This window comes from Nomascus leucogenys, chromosome 9 (genome assembly GCF_006542625.1).
Source record: "Nomascus leucogenys isolate Asia chromosome 9, Asia_NLE_v1, whole genome shotgun sequence".
Classification (NCBI taxonomy): Eukaryota; Metazoa; Chordata; class Mammalia; order Primates; family Hylobatidae; genus Nomascus; species Nomascus leucogenys.
Genome location: NC_044389.1, coordinates 32,961,777 through 32,982,127, shown reverse-complemented (window position 1 = coordinate 32,982,127; position 20,351 = coordinate 32,961,777). Strand labels below are relative to the sequence as shown.

Sequence of the window (20,351 nt, the reverse complement as noted above, 5' to 3'; positions counted from 1 at the left end):
CCTCCCAAAGTGCCGGGATTACAGGCTTGAGCCACCACACCCAGCCTAAACTGCCAGTTTACATCAGTTATAATTTTTTTGTTTTTTTTTAAGACAGGGTCTCACTTTGTTGCCCAGGCTGGAGTGCAGTGGCACAACCATAGCTCACTGCAGCTTCAAGTAATCTTCCCACCTCAGCTTCCCAGGTAGCTAGGACTACAGGTGCATGCCACCACGCCCAGCTAATTTTTCGTATTTTTTGTAGAGATGGGGTTTTGTCATGTTGCCCAGGCTGGTCTCAAACTTCTGAGCTCAAGTGATCTACCTGCCTCGGCTTTTCAAAGTGCTGGGATTACAGGTATGAGCCACCATGCCCGGCCTCAGTTATAACTTTTTTTTTTTTTTTGAGATGGAGTTTCCCTCTTGTTGCCCAGGCTGGCTGGAGTACAATGTTGCAATCTCGGCTCACTGCAACCTCCGCCTTCCAGGTTCAAGCAATTCTCCTGCCTCAGTCTCCCAAGCAGTTGGGATTACAGGCATGTGCCACCACACCTGGCTAATTTTTTGTATTTAGTAGAGACAGGGTTTGTTTCACCATATTGGTCCGGCTGGTCTCGAACTCCTGACCTCAGGTGATCCACCTGCCTCGGCCTCTCAAGGTGCTGGGATTACAGGCATGAGCCACTGTGCCTGGCAGTTGTAACTCTTAAAGCAACACAAGGCTCTTGGTAGCCTGATTACAAGAAGAATTAATTAAGTACACTATTTTCCACAGTACACTCCCACGAAGTTTTTAGTCCTGCCATAATGTTTGTAGTAAAAAGAATCGACATTTTCAATTTTTTGGGGGGGTTTTGTTTTGTTTAGGCAAGGTCTTGATCTGTCAGCCACGCTGGAGTGCAGTGGTGCAATCACAGTTCACTGCAGCTTCAATTTCCTGGGCTCAAGTGATCCTCCCATCTCAGCCTCCTGATAGCTGAGACTAGAGGCGTGCAATTTAAAAAAAGTTTTTTTTGTAGAGTCTGGACTTCACTACGTTGCCTAGGATGGTCTCAAACTCCTGGGCTCAAGAGATCCTCCCGCTGCAGCCTCACAAAGTGTTGGGATCACAGGCGTAAGCCACTTCACCTGGCCTTGATTCTTTTTAAGCTCAATAAAAATGGAACTTTGTCTTGCTTTCATGGCCAGAGTTAAAATACAGTCAAACAACAAAGACCTCATAGAGTTAAAGCTCACAAAACTGATACTTAAAAATAATTTATTAAATAAGTATTGCAGGCACTACAACAGGTCCCAAGATACAGTGGTGAGCAAGAAAAACAGGATCTCTTGCTTTCATGAAGTTCAATTAGAAAGTCCTATCAAATGATGAGACATCTTTCTTTGGGGCAGCAAGTTACTTTCACTTAGTGGTAAAAGGGCCAGGAATAGTTCAGGAACTTCTCATCCATTTGTCTACCCTTCTACACAGCAGCACAGATCTGGCTTTTTAAATGGCCCTAGGCCAGGCGCGATGGCTCACGCCTGTAATCCCAGCACTTTGGGAGACGGAGGAGTTCAAGACCAGTTCAAGACCTCACTTTGGGAGGTCAGGAGTTCAAGACTAGCCTGGCCAACATGGTGAAACCCCATCTGTACTAAAAATACAAAAATTAGCTGGGCATGGTGGTGCACACCTGTAGTCCCAGTTACTTGCGAGGCTGAGGTAGGAGAATCGCTTGAATCTGGGAGGCAGAGGTTGCAGTGAGCCAAGATTGCGCTACACTATACTCTAGCCTGGGCAAGTGAGACCCCGTCTCAAAATCAACAAAAGGCCCTAGACAGCACCCATCCATGGAATTCTTTCAAATTCCCTATAGCCTGTGCTATCACTTAGTTGTTATCTAGTACCTGGCAAGATGATATTAGGGGAACTCATATTTAAGGAGTTCATGGAGACCTCCTTTTGTAAATACTGGCCTAACTCCTTAAGGTTGAAAGCTTGGTCATTATTCTGTTTAATCTATCACTGATAAAAGTTATCACATAACCCATTGTCTGCATATGAACTATAAAAAACACCTTAGAAATACAAGGGGATTGCACTGTGACCTGTAGGTCAAAGCTAATTCTAGGTGAGAGGGTGAAGAAACAAATATGCTGGTTGTTTTCACCTAAATTCTGATCCCATGAATTTAAAATTCCTTCTCATGCAATCATTTTCTCAGGCAATTGATTACAATGAACAAAATCCAAAGTGCTCAGGTCACTGCCTCTTCAGTTTAGTGCTTATACTGTGTAGGATACACCATCCAAGAGGCTGTAAGGGTGACCAAGCAAAGGGAAGACAACTTCAGTTGGGGAGGTGGAAGTAGAGAATGAATGGAAATAAGGGTATACATCATTTAATGACAAAATCAAGAAAATGCTAAGGATGAAAGAGGGTACTCAACAATCATGCTGAAACAACAGGCGTAAACTAGGACCACGCCAGCAAGCTAATAGGTAGATGACTCTACTTTGAATATTAAATCATATCAGGAGCCAACTTTCTTAAGAAAAACCGTGGATATCTAGGATTACTTGACTAGTGTAAAATACATAGTTGCCTGAAGAACTTGTGTTATCTCTAAAAACGATCACAGGCCCCAGCTACCTACACTGATAGAGTATACTGCCTTTTAAAAACAATCAGTACTGCCCACATTATTAGTAGTATTAGTGCTATTAATAATATTGCACGCCAATGTGTCCAATAATTGCTTTTTGCTAGGTATATGCACAGCATCATGGGAGCTGGAGGGAGCTTTTACCCAACCTCATGAGGAATGAATGTAGGAATTGGCCAGGATAAGGTGGAAGAACTCCCAGATATACGGACCAAGATAGAGCAAGAGGCAAGGGGCACAGGTGACAACACAGAGCTTTTGAGAATCACAATCGGTCCACTAGTGTTCCTGCAAGGCAAGATACACCCAAGGACGAGCCCATGCCTAGGGCATAGCCAGCCTTGGAAGGCTTCAACCAGAGTAGCAGGGTAGCTAATATTTGTTATTTAAATGAATCACTGACAGCAGAGAGTAGAAATTGTAAAGCCAGTTAATCATACATTAAGTATGTTAGGCTATTCTATTAGGCCAGGAATGGTCAAAACAATGTTATGCTAAGCCAAAACCAAACTCAGGGGAGCACAGGAAGGGGGAGGAGTGGGGCTCGTACCCTGCTACAAAACTCTAGGCTACGAAATGCCAAGATTGTGTGTTACTAAGACTAGGTGAAAAACTTAATCCCTTAAGTCCCAAATACCCAACTTAGAGAGGTACAGGAAAAGGGCTGGTCAGCAACATCACTCCAGTGTTTTAAAAACTCATATATAAACTTGAGCTTATTTTGCCTGTTTTAGGAAATAAAGGAATATAATGGCACATAGGGATTTGAAAGAATCACAAACACATGAGAGAGATCTTATGTTAGGCTGATTTATAAGTGCTGCTTTGGGCAGTTACAGTTTGTTTACAATGAGGAGTTATTTGACTTTGAACATACTGTACATGGCAATTAGAAGTTGTCATGGCAAAAGAAAACCACAGCTGGGCTGCCACAGCCAACACAAGAACCAGAAAACGGTAGATGAAATGAAGGAATAAAGGTGGGGTTTATTTCTTATTATAAAAGAAAAAAAATAATTCCTCATCAGTCTTAACAAAGACATCAGGATACAAAATTACAAGTGTTTTGACTCCAGCCCTGTCCCCATCTCCTCCAAGAGCAGAAGTAGGAGACAGTTGAAGCAAACAAGCAATTCTGTAAAAATTACCTAGAAACCCTACAAATTTGATTAAAATCTAAACTTCTATAATTTTGCTTTTTAAAAAATTTAATATCAAAAGGCCTGCTTTAGTGACATGCTATTCCTACCAGAAAATAACCCCAATACCCCCTGTCAGTAACATGCTCAAGTTGACCAGCCAACTCTTATCTCTAAATCCATGTGGACAAGTGTGTCTTTTAAACCAAAGCCACGGAGATCAAGTGACTGCTAGTAACGTGTCGTCTGTTAACTAATCCATTGCCCACCTTCTCCAGAGGGTGGGCAGGGCAGAAACCCAAAAGGGTCATGAGGGCCTAACCCCAGATCACCATCTTTCTAAGAACCACCTCCCTCGCTCCCTACTCTAAATGAGATGCTTTATTTCTAATCCGACTATTTGTCTCAAATTTGGTGCTCCGTGACCTGGATGGTTTTTTCCTTTAGCAAAACACACATAATCCACAAAACCATACATATAGTTTTTTGTCTTTACATTTAAATATAAAAATACTATTCTGCTTTGTGTGATAAATCAAGGACCAAGCAATAAGAACCTTTTCTTCTTTCAAGGTAGGGATATCCATCAGTTTATACTGAGCTTTGTGTTCAGAGCAGGGCATTTAGTCCCAAGCCAGGCTAGTCCCACAAGCAAGAGACCAAAGCCATTCTCTCTGATTCCCAACCCCTACCTTCTCTCCTAATTCCCACTTTTAATAGAAAAGTTGGTTATAACTTCTTAAAAGTTTCCACCACAAGGGCAAGTCCTAACCTAACCAGAGTAAGTCAGGTCTTCCCCTTTCAGCTACCTGGAAGAAAAGTCCTCCTCCTGCAGACGTGCTCTGTCCGGATAGCTACGCCTATTGGACAGGTGCACCCCATTAAATGGAAGCAGTGGTTATGTTTCCCCACCCTCCTCCCCACTAATGCACTAAAAAGCCTCAGTGATAGGGAAAAAAGGGAGGGTAGGTGTGAAGAAATTAATAACTTGACCCCTCTATCCCAGCCAAACAAAGAAAGCAAGATTAACTGGGCACATGGAATGAAAAAAACGACCTTGATATTCCACCCTTTGAGTTACAATCGGGACAACTGGGAGAGGGGGAAGAGTTGGAGTGGGATGAAGAACTAGGAGGGGCTCAACAGCTGGAGGTCTAGTCCACTTAATTTTTGTACTGGAAGGGCTCATCGCCGGTTTCATTGAGAAGACACGTGCGGATGAGGGCTTCTGTCACCGAAAAGGGGTCGCAGTTGGCAGACGGGCGACGGTCTTCAAAGTAACCCTTCTTCTCCTGGCCAACAGTCCGGGGAATGCGTATGCTGGCGCTACGATTGGCTACACCAGCAGAAAAGTCGTTGATGTTGGAGGTTTCATGGAATCCAGTTAGACGTCGGGCATTGTCCAGGCCTCCCTTGGGATCATAGGCACGGATGTGGTACTGGTGCCGCTTGCTTAGTTTCTCAATGGCCTCCTCGATGTACCTAGAGGAAACAGAAAAGATGGCGGTCCAACCTTGTCTCCAGGTATGGAGCCAAGAATGAAGTGCACCAAAATACGATACCAGTAGAACAAATACTTCATGAGGGCAGCGGCTGCGTCTTCTTACCTGTGTGTCTCGGTGGTCAGAACAGTGCCCGACAAGCAGTAGAAAGTTACTATTTGTTGAAAAGACTAATCATCTGAAACTTTCTCCCCCTCATAAGCATTAAGCTTATCCACATGCCTGTATTGTTACTAATTTAGTTCTAAAAGGTTTTCAAATGCATGAATTTGTCAGCTTTTCCCTGTCACCATGACATATATGTCACAAATATATATAACGATATATATTTATATAATGATATATGACGAATATATATTATATAAATTATAACAAATATTTATCACTGTGAATCAAAAGTATTATTTGGTATTTTTCAAATAGGAACAAAATGAGAGAATTTGAAGGCAAGTGTCAACAGCTAAAATACATCCAGACTGAGAAGTCAAGTTTACTCATCTTTAGCAGATATTTGCAAGTCATCCTGCAAAGGAGACTTTGCTGAGAGATTGCTAAGTCTCCTCCCAAGTTTTCGCCACAAGAGATTAAAGATGGCCCCAGCAGAAGGTACTCACTTCAGACCATTCTCCTCCCGCATGGCCTTGGTGCTGAAGTTGGTGTGGCAGCCTGCACCATTCCAGTTCCCAGGAATGGGCTTAGGATCAAAGGTTGCTATCACTCCAAAGTCTTCACACACACGATGCAAGATGAAACGGGCCACCCAGAGATGATCTCCCATGCTGATTCCTTCACAAGGTCCAATTTGAAATTCCCACTAGAAACGAGAAGCTTGGCCATTAAAACAAAGCCAACTGCTCACTCCAACTCGGAAGCTCCTAAACCTGTTCTCTTCTCACCTGTACTCCAACCCGTTCTTAGATTTTGGGTTAGTGAGTGGTGTATCAGCAGCCCTTACTAGCAAAAGTCCTATGTGCACCTACCTACCCTTCTTGATGGATTGGAGCTATATTTACCTGGGCAGGCATGACCTCGGCATTAGTCCCCGCAATCTTGACTCCAGCATACAAGCAGGCCCGGTAATGGGCCTCCACGATGTCCCTGCCATAGGCTCTGTCTGCTCCCACACCACAGTAATATGGACCTACAGAAGCATCAAGACAAAACGCTAAGAGTCAAGAAATCCAGAGAATCCTGAAGTCAGAGATCAGAAGGCCCTTAAGCCTTGCCCTCTTGAATCATTATCCTTGCCTTCATCTGCAGGTGCAGGGCAGGGGAGGGGCAATAGGGAGTTCCTCTTCACTACAGCTTCAGTGGGGCCAAAGGTTCCCCCTAAAAACCTTACTTTATATATTTATATCCATTTTTGGACTTTGGTGATGTGAGGGCTGTTTCGCCTTTACTGTATTATTTTGCTTCTTGATTCAGAAAGTCACTCCCATCCCTGGGAAGGGGCATTCCTGAACAGTTAGACACTTCTGAGAATTTCACCGCTAACCCAAGAAGACTTACCCTGGGGGCCTGGGAAGCCGTTGGAAGGCCAACCAAAGGGGTGCCCATCTGTCCCCATGAGGGTATATTCCTGCTCCATGCCAAACCAGGGGTGCTGGTTGCTCACCATGTCCATTATCCGTTTACAGGTGTGCCTCAAATTGGTCTCTAGAAAAAAGAGTCAATAATACGCCATCAGGGATCTAAAGACATAGATGCTGAATACCAATGCTGATGGGAGAATAGTCCTTGAATTCTATACAACTGAGGTGTGCACTATGGTACGAACTGAGCCAGTACAGGCGTTCTTGGGATCACTGAGTCACTGAGTCAGAAAAATGAGAGAAGCTGTTAATTGTACATCTGTAGGAAGACTCTGAAAGACTTCAGTTTTAACTAAACTCAGTTACAACCAGGTCATATGGGAGTGGATTTAGAACAGGGCAACTTTCACTTTATCTGCATTCTGGCCACCTCCCAAGCACCAAATGCCAGGCACTTAACCCTCTATTCACAAGACAGCTGCTTCTGGTTGTCAGATTTATTCTTCATTTCTCAGGCACTTGGAGCCATTCTCTAATTTTTGAGAAACATTTGTCCATTGGTTTACATTTGTCCTGGCCTACATTCCAGGCAGGAAGGCTGTTACTGGGGACTCCAAGACCGGCAAACAGATCTGGACAAATCCAATGCTATTTTATGCCACCAGAGAAGACCATAGAAAGATGGGCCATATTATCTCTTCCTCAAAGCAGAAGTTCAGGGAAGAGAATCACTCAGATTCTTAAAATAGTCCTGCAATAGCCTAGTCTTCCCAATACTGATTTCAGAATGTCTTCTCCCTCCCCTTCACAGCATTCACAGATTGAGGAGGGGCATCCATAGCTGTGCTATACACACCTGCAGGCCTTCGATTGTACTTGAAAACTTCACATAACACCAGCTTGTTAGGGTCCTTACGGAAAGGGTCCCGAAACATGGCAGCAGGCACGAGATACATGTCACTGTTGGAACCCTCAGACTGTAAAGTACTAGAGCCATCGAAATTCCACTCAGGCAACTCTGGGGCAAAAAGAGGGAAAATTACATTTAAAACATACAGGAGCTTTCCAAGCAATGCAAATACAGCCACCCCTTCACTCACCTTCCCATCTCTAAAGATCTCTTTTCCAGGAATTCATTAAGGCATAAATGCCATCATTAATATGTATACTCTGGCACCTGTACCTGATCCTATAGCCCTTCCTATCTGAGTTCCAAAGTAAGACCATTGTACCAATTCCTTAAAAGAAATATACCAGATACTCCCTTCCCAAATGTCTTCCAGGAGACAACTGAAGCATTCTGTTATCACTACCATCCTATCAGTCACTTAAAATATTGAGATACTGAAGGATTCTGATTCTTCCTTTAGGTAATGTGTCGCTTCCTTCTTCTCATGCCCTCATGCCCCAGTGTATTCTGGCAAGTTATGTCCTTATTTTACAGATGAGGGAACAGACAACTAGCAGGATGACTTACTCAAGGATGCTCCCTTATCATCTATCCACCTTTCCCACTGTTTTAAAGGCTGCTTTGTCTCTCTAGCTGACTGAGTTCTCTGAAGGAAGAGACCAGACTCTCACTTTGTATCTTCAGTGTCTGTGCACTATCTGCCACATAACAAGTACACAATACAGGCTTTGTATTATGATCATTCACTTACTCAAAAAGGAAAAGTAAGCTATCCTAAACTAGGTAGGAGGTGATACTTTCTTATGGCCCCTTTCCAGAAGAGGGAAGACTATGGCTTGTTCTAGACTGAAAAATGAAGGTCACAACTATAATCTAACTGTAGCTCCTACAGGGATAAGCAATTAGTTTAGGAATTTCCAAAAGTGGCATCAACTAAAAATTAGTCGTATTTAAAAACCATCGTAGAGCATTTGCTTCACATCTAGAAGCCAGTGATATGAATATTAAACACAGTTTTCTGAGAGTTTGTAAACTAGATGGTATTCTCAGGTTAGAGCAGTGGTTTTCTGAGGGTGCCTTAGAGCCAGGTAAGTGGGGATGTCCAGGTCGGCAATCTCTAAGCCCCATGCCAACTCTCCATAAACCAGACTTAGTTTTTCTTCAATACACTGGCCTACATGCACAATTCCATTGAAACCAAGGGTTCCACTGTCGCTCTGCTTTGAGGCAGTGTAGGAGCTTAATGTTGACTGAATGAAGTCTGAAAAGCCCTGCCTTAGGAAACCTTTACAAACAGAAGAAAGAGGCCTAATCCAGAGGCTGAGTCAAAGGCTGCTGCCCACCCCTCTGCAGATCCCACCCAGTGTGTGCCCCACTCCACATTGCTGTCTCACCTTCCACACACTTGGGCTCACTGTCCAGGGTCCGGGTCTTGCAGCGCAGTCCTTCTCCAGTACCATCGATCCAGATATACATGGCCTGGACTTTCTCACCCTGAGGCAGGGACATGTACACCTGCTTGATGCCTTTATTTAAGTGGGAACTTGCTGAGGTGGTCATGGTGGAAGGTGTTCTGGAGAGAAAAAAAAAAAATAATGACATTGTTAACGTCCACTCCAAACTGATCCCCTGCAAAAATGGCTCAAGAGGGATGACTGAATCAAAAGTCAGAGTGTAAGTGCCAACTCCTTCCCCTGTGGAAGTCAACACACAAAAAGTTACGTTTACTCACTCTTTCAGGGGGATTAGTTTTATAGTAGGCAAAAATCTCCTTTATAATAGGCTGTAAAACTGATCACCACCTTTCGAAACAATTAACACAGATGCCTGCTAAAGAAAAGATCAGGCCCTTGGTAGTAACTCAATGCCTCTGCATCCCTGAGCTCAGAGGCTTAAGTTCCACAGCTACTGCAGAACCCAGGCTTCCAAGCTAGAATTTATACTTGTGAGGACTAAGGTCTATTCCCGCAGTGTAGCTGAGGTAACACTAAACTATCCAAATACTAAGCTATCAGAGGAAACAAACCAAAACCAATACACAAATTTACAAAACATAGAACTTCTTCCAATACAAGTAAAATCCAGCCACAGAACAGGCTTGGCTTCCACAGTTTCTGTTTTTCTATTTGCCTTTCATCCTAGCTGTGGTCTTAACTCAAACCCACCGCCCCTCCCCACCAAAAGAAAGCTCACTACACATTTAGATTCAAGGATGAAACAAGGTTACAACATATTTTTTAAAAAGGCTAGCAGTTTCCTACAACAAAAGCTGATTCAAGCCAGATTCTAAGGGGCATGCTGCCATAATTTCCATAGGTCTCATGCAAAGTCTCACTTAAGATAGTAAGAATCACAACATTATGGAATTCTACAAGAAGACTTCAAGTAATTAGGAAATTTCCACTTCTAAATCAAAAAAGTCTAGAAATTTAAAAGCCATGAGGCATACTAATAACTGCCAGCCACTACCACAAAACCTCTGAAAAGCCACAACAGCCGAAGGGGAAACGTTCTCTCCCTCCCTCCTCCCTCCGTGGCCCAGGATGGCTAGAAAGGGAACACATTGTTCTCCTCCAACGACTAGGGCAACGTTCTGAAGTACAGTGGTAAAGTTTCTATGGGCAACCGTCCATGTTTGCCCAGCTGAAAACATAACTGCTTCTCCCTCTGACAGCCTCACCACCCTTGCCCTTGGGGAAGACCAACACCCCAATATTGCCTCTAGAAGACTCAGCTGGCCAAATCCTACTTCCCACCTCCATCCCAGAACCCTTTAGCTCCTGCTAAAAGCTACAACCCACCGAAGCGGGCGGATCACCTGAGGTACGAAGTTCGAGACCAGCCTGGCCAATATGGTGAAACCCCGTCTCTACTAAAAATACAAAAATTAGCCGGGCGTGGTTGTGCACGCCTGTAATCCCAGCTACTCGGGAGGCTGACACAGGAGAATCGCCTGAACCACAAAGGTAGAGGTTACAGTGAGCCGGAAGATTGCACCCCTGCACTCCAACCTGGGCAACAGATCGAGACTCTGTGGAAAAAAAAAAAAGCTACAACCCAATTTCTCGGCTGTCCTCTCCAACATGTTACACCACCAATATCACGCACACTTTGTCCTAAGCCTCAGTTTCGGATCTCTTGCTCTTTTCCGTGAGCCGAGTTGGATGCCAGCAGCCTAGTGCCACTCTATCAACTGCTGCTGCCGCGGTGCCAAGTTTACGTGGGGGGAATCGATTCTGAAGTTTTCAGCCGTTTCTGCAGCTCCCACCAACTCCGGGGTCGTCCTCCCTGCCCCCTCACTCACCCCAGCCACAGAAAGTCAAGCGTATTGTTAGGGTTGCCCTCTTTAACCCTTCTCTTTTTGGAGCGGCGTTCGCGCCTCTCCTCTTTCTCAGACTCTAGCTGCTCCAAGCACCGGAGCTTTCTGGGAGAGGGCGATGGAGAAGGGGACAGACAGCGGCCGGCCCGGGGGGTGTCGGAACAGGCAGGTTGGTGGGTTAAGGTCTTAATCTTGACTCGAGATTTCTCCCCGGAGTTCACGGAGTAGGCGACAAAGCCGAAGCAGCTAGAGCGCGACCCCGAGGAGTCCGACTTCTCGTCGTCTTCATCATTTTCATTCGTTGCTTTCTTCGTGGACTTGCGGCTGGGGGAGGATCCCCGCTTCCCGCCCCCGAGGGAGTTATAATTATCCACTTTGAGAGCAGCCCCTTCTCACTGAAATGTCCCTAAAGTGGGCGCCCCGCCCCTCGGGCCCCCGTCCGAATCTCAGGGCCTCACGGAGGTGGCCATACCCCGCCGCCGAGGGGTTGGGGGCTCCGGGGGAGGGTGGGGGCGCAGTCCGGAGGGACTGCACGCTGCTGCTGCTGCCTCCGCTCGGCCCGGCTTCTCCACTGACTGCGCCGAGGCCCGGGCTCTCCATTGTTCGGTCACATTGGAAGGCCCCCGGGACCCCGAGGCGGGAGCCGGCCGCGCAAACAACGCTCACCGTTACACGCCGCAATCGTGGCGTCTCAACCATCGCCAGAACCACGACGATTGTTCCGAACGCCCCACCACGAGGAAGGCAGCGAGGCGCCCGCGCCAACCAAGCGCCTTGTTTGCGCTCCACTGGGGACCACACCGCCACTCCATCCACAGCACAAACACCACTGCGAGCCCCAGGGCGCGGGCCGGCCCAACGGCCTCCAGGGGCGGCGCTTCAGCCGCAAGTAGTGAAAAGAAGATCAAAACAACTCACCCCGCCCTTCCCAGAGCCTGGCCAAGGGCGCGCCCCACCAGCGCCGGCCCCGACGGGTCCAAGCCACCGGCGGCGGAAGCACGCGGGAGAAGCACTCGTGCCGGACCTCAGGCCCGGGCGGGAGAGGCTGCAGCGTAGGGCTGGGACTGGAGGGGCAGGCGGCAGAAAAAAGAGAATGGGCGGCGCGCATCGCTTGGGTGCCACCGGGCCGTCCGGGGTCTTACCTGGGCGCCGAGCAGGCGGGCGGGTAAAGGTAGGCCGAGAGAGCGAGGTTAGGAGAGGAGAGGAGGCCGCAGTACTGCTCACACGCTCCGCTCTTCTCCCACTCTCGACTCTGCAGGCCGCCAGCAGCCCCGCACCCTTTATCCGCGGCCCGGGGCCGCCCCCGGTGCCCTGATTGGCTCCCAGCGGCCAGGAGCCCGGGCCGATCAGCTGATGCGTTCCCGGGCCCCGCGGCCATTGGGCGAGGAGCCCGGCGGGCGCCGCTGGGGTGGGGGCAAGCGAGCTGGGAAGGAAAGAAAGAAAGAGAAAGGGGCGTGGGGGAGGGGCAGGGCGGCGTGGGGGAGGGGAGCGGAGCCGGGAGGGCTGAGGGCGGAGGGGCGAGTTGCTGCCAGGCCGGGAAGCCTCCGCTCGCCGCTCGCCGCCCGCCCGCTTGCAAGGTGCCGCCCCACGGCCCCCAGCCCGGGGTCCCGAGGCTCCCAGCAAAGCGCCCTGGACCTCTGCCCTGCAGCCTTCACGGGGAATAGTTTTACGAGGAGAGCTCCCTGGGGAAATGCGGAACCAGGGAAACCGAATTTAGCCTTTTGTTGCGAGGGAGCCTCCGAGCCCCGCTTCCTGCGGACAGGGGTTAGCTTGAGAGGGAGCGCGGGGCGCGGGACCCGAGGGAACCTTGGGCGGGCCTGGGCTAGGGCGGGTGCCGCTCGGGTCTGGGGACAGGCCCGGGTTCCCAAGGCCTGGAAGAGCCGCCCGCTCCGGCTCTCTTGGGTCTGGGGAAATAAACAGAACTCTGCCATTTCACATTGGAAATCAACGTGCTGTTTCTCTTGTTTCTCAGAGAGGATTCTGGAGGGCGGTAGAAACTAAGTCTGGAGACCTGTCTCATACCGCTGGCCAGACCCTAGGCAGGTCTTTGAGGGCCCAAGTTTCCTCATCTGCAAAATAAAGTGGTCGTCGAAAATGACCTGTGGAGCCGCCCACTAGATTTGAAATTCTGTGTGCAAACTGCCCCCGGAGCAGCTGAAAGGAAATCGAGGTGTTCACTTGCCCTCTTTGAAGTCCAGGGATTGTCAAGAAATTCCTTAAACGAATTCTCCCTGGTTTTGCTTAATCAAGTGCGGCTTCTTGTTAATCTGGAAAATGGGAATACATACCTCTCCTCTCAGCTTGCCGTGATGGTTGGGAAAATGTGTATGTGAACACAATCTTGAAATGTACCTAGAGACACAACATAGGTAGATAGGTAGGTAGGTAGGTAGATATTGCTACCCGTACTATTACTCGATCATTCTGTTTTTAGTGCCTGAAATCCACCTGATGGTGTCCAGCTTTTATTGGTTCTTTCAGTTTAAAGAGCAAGAATTTATGCTTCCAGTGCCTTTGGAAGAGGAAGGGAAGAAGTTTGTTCTGGTTATGTTTTGTACCGCAAATGTGGAAAAGAAATGTTGCCTGCGACCACACACACATAACTTAGCTTCTTCGGTCAACATCCCTTTCCTTTAAGAGTGTATAACACTGTAGTGCTTTTACATGACAGATGCAGCATTCATCTCAAACAGGGGTTTTGTTGGGATTTTTCAGACTGGTGACATTTTGGATTGTGTAAGGTGCCTTACAAATTCCTTGTTAAATTTCAGTGCTGCCCCTTGAAGCATTACATTGTGGTGGCTAAAGGCACGGCTGCAGGTCAGGCAAACCTGGGTTCAAATCTGGGCTTTACCTTCATACCAGCTTTATGTTGGCCAAATCACTTAGCCACATGAAGCCTGTTTCTTTGTCTATAATAAAAGAGGGATAATCATTTTTACCTTATCAAAGGATTAATTGTGATAGCACATGCAGAAGAGATTGAGTAGTCCCTGGTGCATCGTAAATGTTTAGAAAACAGCAATTATATTATCATAGGCCAAGTTCTATAATCTGAGGTGATTGGATTCTTTCTTTCCCCAAAGTGACTTTTGAATACAACTTTTCTGACTCAGTGTAATGCTTTACCATTCATTATATCAAACTGGACTTAACCTTGGTAACACAGTGAGCTGTCTTCATTTCTTTCTGTAAAGGTTTGAGTTTAAATGGTCGAGGAAGGGGAGCAAAGGAGGAGAAAAGTGATGTTTTTATTTTAAAAGATGTTATTAATCATTTCCAGATACCAAACTACCGAACCATAAGCCAGAGCCTCTGCTGCACACACCACCAGCACCTGAGGTGGGGATGGCAAGCATAACAGTGGATGGAATGGTAAGGCGCGAGTGCGGTTCTGCAGGCTTATAGTATTTCTGCCATTTGAGTGCCTGCTTCCCTTGCTAGATGTCTTGACCTCATTGAGCAGTTTATTCATTGTCATATCCCCCAGTAGTGTCCAGGGTGAGTGTTCAATAAATGATATTTGTTAACCACGCAGAAGTGACATGGGCACCATCAAGAGAACATGTGCTTTGAGCTGCTTTTCCGAGAATGGAAATGGATTTGCTTTGATCCATTCATGTGACCAGGGGCACGCTTTGTGAGGGTTAGGAACATAATGCATGACCACTGACTCTTTCAGGACTGAACGAGAGGCCTTGTCCTCCTTGGCCAGCCCCACATTTACTTAAAATGATGAAATTAGGGCCCAGATGAGTCCAAGAACTGACCAGGGAGGCTTGAGCATAGGCAAGAAGTAAAAGCAGAAGAAAACCCTTAACTGGTTCACCCCCAGAAACCCAGACTGTACTTTTAGAGAAGTTAAAAGTAAAACAGCCTGTTTCATCCAGTTTGACTTTGCTGTGTCTGCTGCCCTTTCTTCTCCTTCCCCTTCTTCCCTAAATTGCCACCTGCCCCCATTCTTCACCCCCACCATAAAAAGAGCATTAGAATGCTTGAACCCATGAACTTTTCTGTGTCTTGGTACACACCGTATCAGTGCTGACAAGGGGTTCCATTGCATGTGTTTTGAAGTCATGTTTTTCTCTCTTAGAGTAGAATTGCCATGTCCAAGGGCGGGGGGGTGGAGTGGGAGAGCAATTACAGGGAAAGATTTTGTTCCAAATCTGCAGAAATAGACTGAGATTAAAAGTATTTCTTCAATATTGTTCTGCTGCCTTAAATAAAAGCTTTGTATTAGGATTTTGCTCTACCCCCAAATCTTATCTCTATTAGGAAACAACTTTTCTTTTTTTTCCTTTTTCTTTTTTTTTTTGAGACGGAGTCTTACTCTGTTTCTCAGGCTGAATGCAGTGGCACGATCTCAGCTCACTGCAACCTCCACTCACTGTAACCTCTGCCTCCCGGGTTCAAGCAATTCTCCTGCCTCAGCCTCCCAAGGAGCTGGATTACAGGTGTGTGCCACCACATCCAGCTAATTTTTTGGTATTTTTAGTAGAGACGGGGTTTCACCCTATTGGCCAGACTTGTCTTGAACTCCTGACCTGATCTGCCTGCCTCGGCCTCCCAAAGTGCTGAGATTACAGGCGTGAGCCACTGCGCCTGGCCCTTTATCTGTCTTTTAAAGGATCCATTCTCCCTCTGCAAGTATGAAGTCCTTTACCTGGGGATCTGGAGTGCCTTCCCAGGGCCTGTGTGGTTGCCGTATACACATTAGACACAAAATTTAGGGTAGGGCTCACATTGACCCCGTGTATGAATGATTCAACCGGCATTCAGTGAGACCTTTAAATCATGTTAAAGAGATACAATTGAGACTCAGGGTTGGGGAACACCCTGGAAACCCAACCCAGAATTGTAAAATATTCTTTTAAAAATTATTGTTATGTAATAAACCAACATCAATTCTTTCCAAAAGAATGGACCATAGTAGAATCTTAAACCAAATCAAAATAATAAGAATAAAACTGAAGAAGAAAAGAAACAGCTCTGGAAGTTGATAGCATTATTCTTAAACCATAATTTAGGGAAAAGCTGTAGTTGGCCAAGCTTTCAAATTTCACTTTATACAATTAGAGAAGGAAAGACTACATTTACATTATACTTCAGTTCAATAACTAGCACTGAGAATGGAGGAATTGTTCTTTATAGTTTTTGATTGTTTGATATTTTTCAGTTCAAGACAGGAAATTGGAAATATCTGTAGCCTGATTTGAGTTTTGTAGGATGCGTGCTGAAATCAGTCAAATACAAGGAACACTTCATTTCCCCAACTGCATGTTATGATGGAAGGTTTGGGTCTGTTTGAGCTCTACCCTGAATCATGTCTGTAGCAGGAAACTACGTGGAAAGTTGGGAAGAATGAAGTTCATCTTAGTTAACAACCTGGGGAAATATGTCCTATTGAGAAAATTAAAGCCATACAATTCTAGAATTAGATCTTCACATCATTCTATCTTAAAGATGAGGAACTGAGACTTAGATAACTCATAGTAACTTGATGAAGTCACATTAGGTTAGTATTTTAGGGCCTAATGAGCTTTCGAGGTCCTGTTCTTTTTCTGTTCCCTTTCCTTTAGTCTCTTTGGTCTGTGGGTGATCTGTTCCGGGGCCACCATCTCTAAAATACTGAAATTCCTACAGTCTGTGTGTGATCTGTTCCAGGGCCACCATCTCTAAAATACTGAAATTCCTACAGTCTGTGTGTGATCTGTTCCAGGGCCACCATCTTTAAAATACCGTAATTCCTACAGTCCTCACTGAGGGAGGTGCAGAGGACAGGGAGCGACCCTTTACCTCTCAATCCTGGGTATGCTTACCCAGTGACTTCTGTATAGCAGACACTCAGTATATATTTTCTTTGTGAATAACTAGATTAGCAGAAAAAAACAACACCATAGGACAGATTCTCTTTGAAGGACTCTTTGGAGATCATTTTTCACATCTGATAATCTGCCTCCAGTTTCATTGTTTTGTGAATGTGGGGTTTTTGTAGATACATTTTGTCCTTTATTCTCAATTTACACTGTACAAATCTTTGTTCTGTAGATTGATTGGAACATTATTGAAGCTAATTAAAAAATTTAGAGAATTTAGCATTCTGATCAAAAAATTATTTAGATCAAAGTATGTGCTTTAGTTGGTACCATTCCCAAAGAAATCCTCGATGGGATCCACAGCCCTTCCTCCCTCCCCTCCCACCTCATCAGTTAATTTGGATCCCTGTTTATTTCACATTCACTCGCCAAATTTTAACGGGAAACAAACAGCCCTAGGGTATGTTTTCTGGATGCTTGGGCAATTCTTAGTCTGGTTCTGGATTTTTCCTGTCCGTTCTCCTCTCCCACTTCTTTTAAACCCGTTCTCCGGAGACTTGTTTACTGGGGTTGGAGAATCAGAAGCCTGGCCGGGGTGGTGTGAACCTAGTGCCCTCTGGTGGAATTTTGTGAGAATGACAAACTTCTCCCCAAAAGCTTGAGTGTTTTGAGTTTTTTCTTGGGTAGCCTTTAGTGGGAGGACCTTTCTGTTACATCTTAAATCTAGTAAGTTAATAACATGCAGGCTTATTGCCTACACTGAATATTTGAAAGCTATTATGTTGGGGGGTATCACTTGATTACCAGAGGTTTATTGTTATAGAATTAGGCCTCATTACAGGAAACAGGCAGCTAAGTGTTTGTGCTTTTTCATCACCTCCCATTAACGTGTAAGAGAGGTAAAGAGAAAAGAAAGGCTCCCAAAGAAAAGTAATTGAAAAAAGGCTAGGAACCAAGAGTAAAGGGGAAATGGCAAACGTTAGAAGCCTTGGTCACAAACAAGTCTTATCCCCAGCCCTTGCTTTGGATTTGAGCCCAGAAATGAAAGACCCAGCCAGAAGTTGAGAGTCTGCCAGATTCTCACCCCCCGGGGGTGATGGGGGTCAGGGTAGGGGACAGAAAGTGTTGCATAAACACACTCCTAAGGGAGGTCTAGGGTGTTTACACTGTGCTGTTTGCTTTACCTGGGCTTTCTGGCTTGCTTTCTTTTCTTTCTCCTTTCTTTTCTTTTTCTTTCTTTCCTTCCTTCCTTCCTTCCTTCCTTCCTTCCTTCCTTCTTTCCTTCCTTTCTTTTTTCTTTTTTTTTTAAGACATAGTCTCACTCTGTCACCCAGGCTAGGGTGCAGTGGTGCAATCTCAGCTCACTGCAGCCTCCGCCTCCCAGGTTCAAGTGATTCTCCTGCCTTAGCCTCCCGAGTATCTGGGGTTATAGGTGCGGGCCACCACGCCTAGCTAATTTTTGTGTATTTAGTAGAGACAGGGTTTCACCATGTTGACCAAGCTGGTCTCCATCTCCTGACCTCAAGGGATCCACCCGCCTTGGCCTCGCAAAGTGCTGGGATTATAGGCGTGAGCCACAGCGGCCAGCCATCTTTCTTCTTTCTTTCACAATTTCATTTTTTTCATTTTGAGATAACTCGCTTCTCCATTGCCATTAGCAAAGTCATTGTGGCCCAGAGGACACAGTCACACTTGCGTCAGACACACCTGCACTTAAATTCCTGTGTTGCCTCGTACCAGCTGTGAGACTTGGGCAAGTCAACCTGCTAGAGTCTTAGTTTTCTAGAGACTCCTTATAGAAACATTTGTGAGGATTAAAAACAATAACAGAGTCAACTTCAGAAACAAGTTACTGGATTTTATTATACCCCAAAACAAGGAAGAGAGTGGGCACATTACTAAGGCAATGACTCAGTGTTCAGGACTGTTGTTGTCACCCAGAGAGATTCACAAAGCCTCCAACCTGTCCAGCAACGCATTTAGAAGAAACAGGATTAGGGAAGACTCTGGAAGCAAAGAAGCCTTTATTAAACATAACCATGATCCATAGCTGGAGTATACATAGGAAATTTGGTAACTTGGATAAGGCAAAGTCTTTTCCCTTTAGGAGCCTATACTTTAGTGGGTGAGGAAAAATCTTCTGAAAGAAAATGATTTCAGCAGCAGTATAAAAGAAAGTGTGTCACCTGTATGAGCAAACTAACAAGGCAGATTTAATGTAAGTGCCCAAGAGTTCCAAAACAAGGGAATCAATAAGAGTTCTGGAGAAGGCCACCCTGGGGATACTTGGTGCGGTGGGGGGTAGATGTAGGTTTATTCTGGGAATCGAATAACGTGGTAAATATGTGACTGTAGGATGACTGGCTGTGATATGCAAGGAAAAGAAATTTGCAAAGACCCAAGAATGGTATCTGCTAAATTGCATGTGCAAGGGTGGTCATGGTGAAATAGGAAAGTTTGGGCTAGAGTAAGAGTAATAAAATGAGAAGTCAGGAAAGTACCAAGCATTTGAATTCTATAAAAATGCTGTAGCATTTGAATTCTATACAAATTTAAATTATGGAAATTTGAAATGTTATTAAGTATTTAAAAAGTCTCACTTTATGTGTAAAGTTTGAAATGAAGCCGATTCTTGAAAGCTGCGGGGAGAGAAGGAGGCAAAAACGAGCATAATTTCAGCCTGTATGAATTAATTATAAATTCTATCATGCTATTTCCACATGGTGGCACCACTTTGGTGAGCATATAAAGTACCCACTTTTCTTTATCAAGATGGGACTTGAATGGGTCCAGTTTTGAGTTGTGAGAAGTCTTTATTCCCTCAGGTAAAAGGCAATCCCTTGTGCTGACGAAGAAGCTAGTGACAGCATAACTGCTAGACTCTGTTCTCCTCCCTTCACAGCTCTTCCTTTTGTTACGTTCTCTTCCCCCAGTGGCTTTTCTTGCACACTAAGAAAAAGTGTTCTCCTGGTCCTTTTCCCTCCCTCCCGCAAATCCCATTAGCGTCTCTTTTTCAATCCCTCTCCCCTTATCTTCTCAGTAATTAGAGGCTCAGGGACAGAAAATGCACCAGCACGGGCATGGTGGCAGGCTCCTGTAATTGCAGCTACTCGGGAGGCTGAGGCAGGAGAATCACTTGAACTTGGGAGGCGGAGGTTGCACTGAGCTGAGATTGTGCCTTGCACTCCAGCCTGGGCAACAGAGCGAGATTCTGTCTAAAAAAAAAAAAAAAGAAAAGAAAAGAAAAAAGAAAAAAGAAAAGAAAAAAAAAAAAAAAAAAAAAAAAAAAAAAAAAAAAAAAAAAAAAAAAAAAAAAAAAAAAAAAAAAAAAAAAAAAAAAAAAAAAAAAAAAAAAAAAAAGAAGAAAAGAAAATGAACCAGCAGACGGGACCAATTGCTAGCCTTCAAGGCCATTACCTTCACCAAGGAGGGTAGCATGCTCGTGGCTGAGGAGCCCACAGGAGGAAGATGAGGTGGACGATGTGCCAGCCACTGTAGGCCCTGTC

At 45.5% G+C, this 20,351-nt stretch overlaps 1 protein-coding gene across 3 annotated transcripts; it reads right to left on the bottom strand.

Annotated features, from left to right (window-relative positions):
- Nucleotides 1-3,064: 3,064 nt before the first annotated feature.
- GLUL (glutamate-ammonia ligase) lies at nt 3,065-12,796 on the bottom strand. 3 transcript variants are annotated; one of them, XM_030818788.1, is made up of 8 exons: nt 12,172-12,699; nt 11,015-11,370; nt 9,105-9,283; nt 7,657-7,818; nt 6,778-6,924; nt 6,282-6,409; nt 5,883-6,082; nt 3,065-5,248 (listed from the first exon to the last, which is right to left on the bottom strand). In XM_030818788.1, exons 3-8 carry the CDS (start codon nt 9,268-9,270, stop codon nt 4,930-4,932), a joined length of 1,122 nt encoding a protein of 373 aa, XP_030674648.1. In that variant the 5' UTR covers nt 9,271-9,283; nt 11,015-11,370; nt 12,172-12,699; the 3' UTR covers nt 3,065-4,929. The 3 variants fall into 3 exon arrangements, with proteins under 3 accessions (XP_030674648.1, XP_030674647.1, XP_030674649.1); XM_030818787.1 differs by lacking the exon at nt 11,015-11,370 and having other exon boundaries at nt 12,172-12,796; XM_030818789.1 differs by lacking the exons at nt 11,015-11,370; nt 12,172-12,699 and adding an exon at nt 11,696-12,135.
- Nucleotides 12,797-20,351: the final 7,555 nt, after the last annotated feature.

Coding starts and splice junctions, on each gene's coding strand:
- GLUL (XM_030818787.1), bottom strand. CDS start 12,407: ATGGCCGCGGGGCCCGGGAACGCATCAGCTGATCGGCCCGGGCTCCTG. Junction 6,083..6,281: donor CCGAGGTCATGCCTGCCCAG/GTAAATATAGCT, acceptor TCTCGTTTCTAG/TGGGAATTTCAAATTGGACC. Junction 5,249..5,882: donor CGGGAGGAGAATGGTCTGAA/GTGAGTACCTTC, acceptor TGTTTCCTCTAG/GTACATCGAGGAGGCCATTG.